Source organism: Phragmites australis, chromosome 2, assembly GCF_958298935.1.
Source record: "Phragmites australis chromosome 2, lpPhrAust1.1, whole genome shotgun sequence".
Classification (NCBI taxonomy): Eukaryota; Viridiplantae; Streptophyta; class Magnoliopsida; order Poales; family Poaceae; genus Phragmites; species Phragmites australis.
Window position 1 is genome coordinate 35,883,342 of NC_084922.1, and position 7,189 is coordinate 35,890,530.

At 46.3% G+C, this 7,189-nt stretch overlaps 2 protein-coding genes across 2 annotated transcripts; both read left to right on the forward strand.

The window, feature by feature from the left end:
- On the forward strand, nucleotides 1-612 carry LOC133910048 (small ribosomal subunit protein uS13z/uS13y/uS13x-like). Its single transcript, XM_062352572.1, has 2 exons — nucleotides 1-182; nucleotides 494-612. The coding sequence occupies exons 1-2, from the start codon at nucleotides 34-36 to the stop codon at nucleotides 597-599; spliced, it is 255 nt and encodes an 84-aa protein (XP_062208556.1). The 5' UTR covers nucleotides 1-33; the 3' UTR covers nucleotides 600-612.
- A 3,654-nt stretch (nucleotides 613-4,266) lies between these two features.
- LOC133910049 (non-specific lipid transfer protein GPI-anchored 20-like) lies at nucleotides 4,267-5,052 on the forward strand. Its single transcript, XM_062352573.1, has one exon. The coding sequence runs from the start codon at nucleotides 4,446-4,448 to the stop codon at nucleotides 4,761-4,763; it is 318 nt and encodes a 105-aa protein (XP_062208557.1). The 5' UTR covers nucleotides 4,267-4,445; the 3' UTR covers nucleotides 4,764-5,052.
- Nucleotides 5,053-7,189: the final 2,137 nt, after the last annotated feature.

Sequence of the window (7,189 nt, forward strand, 5' to 3'; positions counted from 1 at the left end):
GGTGAATTGTCCCCAGATGAGCTTGAGCGCCTCATGACTGTGGTCGCAAACCCCCGCCAGTTCAAGGTCCCTGATTGGTTTCTCAACAGGAAGGACTACAAGGACAGTAGGTCCTCCCAGGTTGTTTCCAACGCCCTTGACATGAAGCTCAGGGATGACCTTGAGAGGCTGAAGAAGATCAGGTCAGTCATTAGCGCATGTTTGTGTTACCTTATTGCTCTACTAGATAAGTTGCTTTGCATGCGCACAGAGATTCATGCTCATTGCGTAGTTGAAAATACTAGCCGCATTTGTTCTGCATGAGTTGCTACAGATCATAGCATCCAGGGTAATTCTGGTTTAATCCAATTCATCCGCTTTCAAAAACTGTGGACTATCTTTGCACAAAATACCCCTTTGTGCTGATCGTAGCACGCACACAAACTGCATATTTTGTTTTTCTGGTTGCCTTTATTTGATGATTTGCTCATAACAAAACCTTTGTGTTATCCAGAAACCACCGTGGTCTGCGTCACTACTGGGGCCTTCGTGTCCGCGGACAGCATACCAAGACCACCGGCAGGCGTGGAAAGACTGTCGGTGTCTCGAAGAAGAGATAAACCCCGTCTCCAGGCACAGCAGCCGGCATATCTTCAGAGTGTTGTCTTAATTATGCGAACCTTTGCGTTATCTTTCGCCGGAGGATGTTTTGCTCTAGGATAGACCATGGGCTGTTTTTGGTTTATGAACTTCGATACATCGTTTGGTACCTGATCTCGCAGCGGATCCAATTCAATGTTTTATGAACCGGGTAAAGTTTTGTGTTTGAAACAATGCATGTCCATTTCAGTTGTCCAATCGGATTCGGACTCCGGGTTTGCCTCGAAAACGAAACACCGACTTGGATTTCCGATTCCAGCGCGGCTACTCGAGGGAGCACCGTCTGACCGACCCAGTTGTTAGACCCTAGATCCATTAGCCACGCGCCTGCACGGCGTTGGCGAGAGCGTGTCAGATCACGACGTCGCTGCGGCGCCCGGTCGGAAGAATGGCGCTCCCGGCTCCGTCCTCGACCTGCGGCCAAGCCAAGCCAAGCGAGCCATCGACTCAGCAGAGGCCGCCGACGCCGGGACACCTCGCCGTGGACATACCGTGCACCTTCGTCCCCCACGGCGCAGCTACACCGCCGCCACCGGTCCTGCGCTAGTCAGGGGCCTGTGGCTCGGGTAAATGGTGCTGGCCGTGCCCCATGCTGATCCTGCTGCAGGCCATGTCCAAGAAGAGCGCCGTCGTTCCTGGAGATCATGGTGTTCTGCGCTGGGGCCCCGCTGTTCGTCGTCTAGAAAGCGGACGAGCAGGCGCGGATGGAAGCGGCGGAGGATCAGCTTGTCGTCTTGGCGCTCCAAGAAGAATCATCATGAGGGCCTGTTTTTAGAATGGGATTTTGAAAAATAACTTATATATTGTAGATTTTAAAAAATTGGATTGTAAAAAGGTAATTGTTTAAAAGCTAAAGATTGTTTATTATCTGGATTCTAGGATGCGTTGAATGTCTGTTTTTGTTGCGTAATACCCTTATTTGTCGAGACGTAATGTCCTCCTTCTGTCTGTCAATCTATCACAAAGCTTTCTGCCTTTTCAGCTAGCGTACAACTCCATAGTCTACAAAATATACGTGCAAGTTGAGTGATATGGGATGTGATTTCGTTTCAATTCCAAATGTGCTGATCAGAGCCCGGCTGGCCGAGGGGAAGCATATACGGATATACTAGTATATAACTCGTACAACCATCTATCATCCTCCATCCATGGCGGCGAGAACTCATCCACATCTCTCTCCTTTTTTTCCTCTTCCTCTTCTTATCTCTCTTTTCTTCTTACTCTCCCTCATCTATAATAAAAAATTGTTAGGAGCTCTATTGGCTACGAAGCGGTAGGGGAGGGAGGCGTTGAGCCCCCAACCTCTAGCCCTCTCTTGGATCTGCCCTTGCCTAAACCCGCTACCGCTTCACTGGACAAGACGAATCACCAAGAAATTCGAAGATGAGAATTTGGAGTGATTCACATTCATTGTTGTTTACTACCAATGAGAATTAAGCATGTTTTCTCAATTGCACTCGTTGCCACCATCGATATGATCGCTTGTTAGTACAATATATTCTAAGCGGTTTTGTAACACGACACTCTTTTGGAGACCTGTCAATGTTTCGATGGTTTATCATCTAAACTACTTGGAACATTTAGTTTGAGAGGGATCGATTGCTTATCCTTATTGCTTTATTAGATAACAGTTGAATTCATTCTACATTAGTTTGTTGACCATGGAAAGAAGACTGACGGTGTATCGAAGAAGAGACAAATCCTCTCTCAAGTCACAGCATATATACTGTCTTATCTTCAGGGTGTCTTAATGATGCGAACCTTTGCGTCATCTTTCTCATGTTATGCTCTAGGGTAGATGATGAGCTGTTTCGGTTCATGGAACTTCAATGTGTTGTAATTTGTTTGGTACCTGAGTTCCTAGTGGATTCAATTCAACGTTCTCGGAACCCGGTAAAGTTTTATGATGGAAAAGCTCGTGTCCATCTCAGTCGCTCATTCAAAATTTCACTCGAAGAGTTCTAGATGCCATCACGGGACTTAATCACCATCTTGTACTACTGAGTTTCGAGTTATTTTGAGGTCCATCCAGATTCTGTTTCCCGTATACTTTGGTTGTGCCCCATACACGCTGAACCTCAAAGATTCATTCATATGTGCGTGGCCGCAGATATGCAACGCAATGCCTCCCTCGTCGGATCACAGGAACGATGAGTGATCGCAGCGCGGCTCTTCGCTGATCGTCAGCATGCTGTGCATTGATGTACCAGTGCCGGATCGACACCGACACTTGTGTGCGGACGACGTGGAATGGTAGCTCGCCGTGCTGGAAGCTAAGCCGAACTCCTATGATGGAAGGCGCCGGAGCGAGCTAAGGCAAAGGCGGCTCTTCGAACGCGGGTGATCGGAAACGCGGCGGCTCATTCGGACTCGAAGGCGCCGAGTCAGATCTCCGGTGGGGCTAGCGAGTAAACGCAATGCAAACTTCCTCGGATCCGTTCCATACATTAGTTAGCTGCGCCTGCGCCTGCCTGCATACGCCAGGTCACGACGCCGCTTCGCCCGGCTCACAGAGGATGCTTGGCCTCCTCAGCCGCCGGCATGCGGTCCGTCGTCCCAGAAGGCGCTCCTACTCCACCACCGGTCCTGTACGTCGCCGTGGACGCAGACGCCGGTTCAGACGTGTCGCCCGGAGGATCCGATGCCCTCTCGGCCCCTTCGTAAGGGCGCTGATCAAGGGTCTGTGGCTCGTGTACATGGTTCTGATCGTGCCGGCGCTGGTCTTGGAAACCATGCATGTCCAAGAAGAGCGGCGCGGCGCCTTTCCTGCAGCTCATGTTACTCTTCTTACTGGTCGGTAATTCCCTCATACTGGCCGGTAACATATTTAACGGTCTAGTCCGGTACTCATAACATATTTAATAGGAATTTCTTCATCGGTGCTGCTTCGATGAATATTTTCGTGCCATTTCTATTGTGTTAGGTTTCTTTACAAACATACTAAAATCAGAAGTTAGTGGTTGAAGTTGCGATCTAGAGTGGTTGAATGTTTAATAAGATCAACAATATTTTACGGAATGTCATGCACGTGAAAATATATATAAAAAATGCGGAAAGAAACCAACATTGGTACCCAGTGCACAATTACTTACCCCATGCCACACAATGGTGACTGGTGAAGTCAGTGTTCATTACAGGTGTCCTTTCAAAGAAAATGACAACATTATTCCCTTGTGCGTGGGGGGGATCAATAAGCAAATAATTTGGTGACGAACCATTCCTACCGGAGCTGAAACATCTCAATCAATACATATTATTTTGGGAAAGTTCAATTAAACTTTTAAAACTTTGATTAACAATAGCTTTCAAAATATTTAATTTTAAAACCTTAAAATCACATATATATTTGTCATGAAAAATCTTTTATAATATCACAAATTTAATGTGTTTTATAAATATATTTTAATAAAAATAACAATCAAAATTATACATAAAGACCCTGTCCCATCCAAAACAACATGTATCTCTAACCGGAGTATAAAGATTAGTTATGGTAGTTATACTACTATGACCAACTTCTGATCTACCAACATGACACCTCACAGTCACATTCCTCACACATCTAATCCCTTCATCTCACTATATAAACACAAGCACATTTGCAACGACGCATCGCATCATTGCAACTACAAGCGGCCACGTCCTCTTCTAGCTATAAATCATCCCAAGCTTTTCCCTCAAAAAGAAAAAAAACCTAGTGCGATTGAGTTGTGTTTCCGTGGGACGTACGTGGCATTCAGAGGGATCGAGATGGGACTGAAGCTGTTCAGGCTGCTTCTCGCCGCGGGCGCGGTACTGCGGTAGTGATGGTGCTCGTCGCGCCGGCGCCGGCGTCCGGGCAGGGCGCGGCGCTGTCGTGCACGGCGTCGCTGGTCAGCAGCTTCACCCCATGCCTCGACTTCATCACGAACGGCACCGCTTCCCCGACGGCCGACTGCTGCCGGTCCCTGGGGGCGCTGGTGAACGCGAGCACCGGCTGCGCGTGCCTCATCCTCACCGGGAACATGCCGCTCGGCGTGCCCATCAACCGGACGCTCGCCGTCACGCTGCCCAAGGCGTGCAATTCCATGTCCGTCCCGCTGCAGTGCCAACGTAAAAATCGACCGACTGAGCAAGAGCGTTAACTGCAGTATCTGACGGTCGAGGTGACGGCGTGCTAATCCATCTGCTTGATCTTGCGATCCATCTGCAGACACGTCGGATCATATCCCTGCTGCAGGCCCTGTCGCGGATGCACCCTCCCTGCCCCCACTGCGTAAGAATCTTGCCAAAAACTTGTGCAAGATGCGATAATTTTAGGACTCTTTTGAAAAGTAGGAATTTTACAGATATCAATTTAATTTTATAGAAAAACACGGGATTTAGAAAAAAAATCCAGTAGACCTCTATCTTTTGAAAATTTTACTAATCAACGCCGTGGGTTTCTTGGAACTCGCAGCGCGGGGCAACGCCAGGGCCTGAAGCGCTGGCACCGCCAGCAGAGCCCACCGTGACGCCGCCGGTCAGCCAGGGGCAGACGAGGCCGATGGTGGTGCCAAGCTCCGCCGGGACAGCCAGCTCTCACGTGCACGCGACGGCTGCGTTCCTGCTGCTGTTGCTCGCACTTGGAGCCGCGCTGGTGTGATCGGCTGGTCATCTCACTTGTCAGCTGAGCAACGCGACGTGTGTTTTTGTGCCTGTTTGTTGGTACGTGTCTGTGAGTGATATGAGCTCTGAATTGACATTCTTTTAGGTTGGCTGAGCATAGATTGAATAATAGGTTAATAAGATTCGTGCCATCAAAATTTTGTTTATTTTTAAAAATACTGCCATGAAGATTCAAAACAGACCAGTATTATTACAGTTTGTTTTTTTTCTTTGAGATATATTAATATGAAGATTTTTTGGACCTAACTACCCCTTCCTATACCTTTCCCCTTTCACGCCCCTTCTTCTCCATCAGCCTCGTGTTCGTCATCACCGATTTACAAGTAGAGTGGTAAACGGATTGTGTTAGTATGTGTCTGCGAGTGATTTGGGGCTCTGAATTGGCATTCTTTCAGGTTGGTTGAGCATGGTTGAACAATGTAATGATAAAGTTACACTTTTATATGTAATGAATATGTTTCATTGAATTCAATAGCGACGGTGGTCGTCGAGTCTCTGATACGTAGGTTACAAGGTTAAAAATGGAAAAATATGAACCGATCATAGAAACTTGCACTCAGATGAAGAGTGCACAAATTCTACCAAAATATGCCACAACAAAACTCATGCCTTTGCCCTTCACAAAAAAAAAACGCTCATGCTTTTGGAAATAAATCTTTGCTGAACAAATAAATTGGTGGCTGCAACTACTTCAACTGAGCAAATAAATCTTTGCCGAACAATTCTTGCAAGTGCACATATATTCAGAGAGTTTGTCTTCCACTGTTACCAAATAACTTGGGAGGTACGTCCTTGTACCTTTCTAAGAACCTAAAAAGCCTCAAGAAAAATTCAGGCCAAGAGCCTAACAATTGCCAGGCTAGCACTGTTCTATTGCCATCATGTTGGACGGCTGAGATACGTCCTTCAGAAAAGGGTGAGAGCATAAACCTTTTCCTGTGCTTCAGTTGAGGCTATCTAATTTGTACATTTGGATTCGGGATTTGGTTAGTGGAGGAGCACTAGATTTGAGAATTTTGACAGCTCTGTTGGCAACAGATGAATATATAGCGTGCAATCTTGATAGAAGCTCTCTTTGAGAAGCCAACGGTCTCCAATCCACCTAAAGTTCAGTCAGTTGGTTATGGACCCGTGTTACATTCCTATCAAGTATAAGGTTAGTTGGATCTATGGTTTGCTCGAGTGAGCTAAATTTTAAAGAGGATATAACAAATTTCATTTGATGAAGCTAAAAACATTACTCCTAGTCAGATCTTAATATAGTGTTGTTGCTATTTCTTTGGTATCAAGGTTGTACGCAACCAGAGAGATGCAACCAAGCAATGTGAATTGCAAACTCGACTCCTAAAAGTCTAAAATCCAGAAATTAGAACTTCATTAGTTTAAGGCAAATGCCAGGAGGAGAAAGAAATTCATCTCAACCTTAATATCCAACGATGGCATGGCTGCCTCCTAGCGGCAGAAAGAAGCCTTATTGCACAAACACTTCACTGATCATCTAGGCACAAACTTACCAAGGGAACTTGCCATCAACCAGGAAGCTTTGAATTATGAACCTTTTGATCTGTCGGATTTGGAAGATCCTTTCAGTGAGGAGGAAATACATGGTACAATCAATGACTTACACCACGAAAAGGCTCCGGGTCCTGATGGTTTCATAGGGCTGTTTTTCAAGCAATGCTAGGAAATAATCAAGGAGGACCTTCTTCAAGTGTTAAACAGCTTCCATCGATTGGGTTCGGATAAACTTAACTTGATCAACGAGGCGCATATTGTGTTACTCCCAAAAAAGGAAGGAGCTAAACTGGTAACCGATTATAGACTGATAAGCCTCATTAGTAGCATCTCCAAAATCATCACGAAGATGCTCGCGAATAGACTTGCGCCTCATCTCCATGATTTG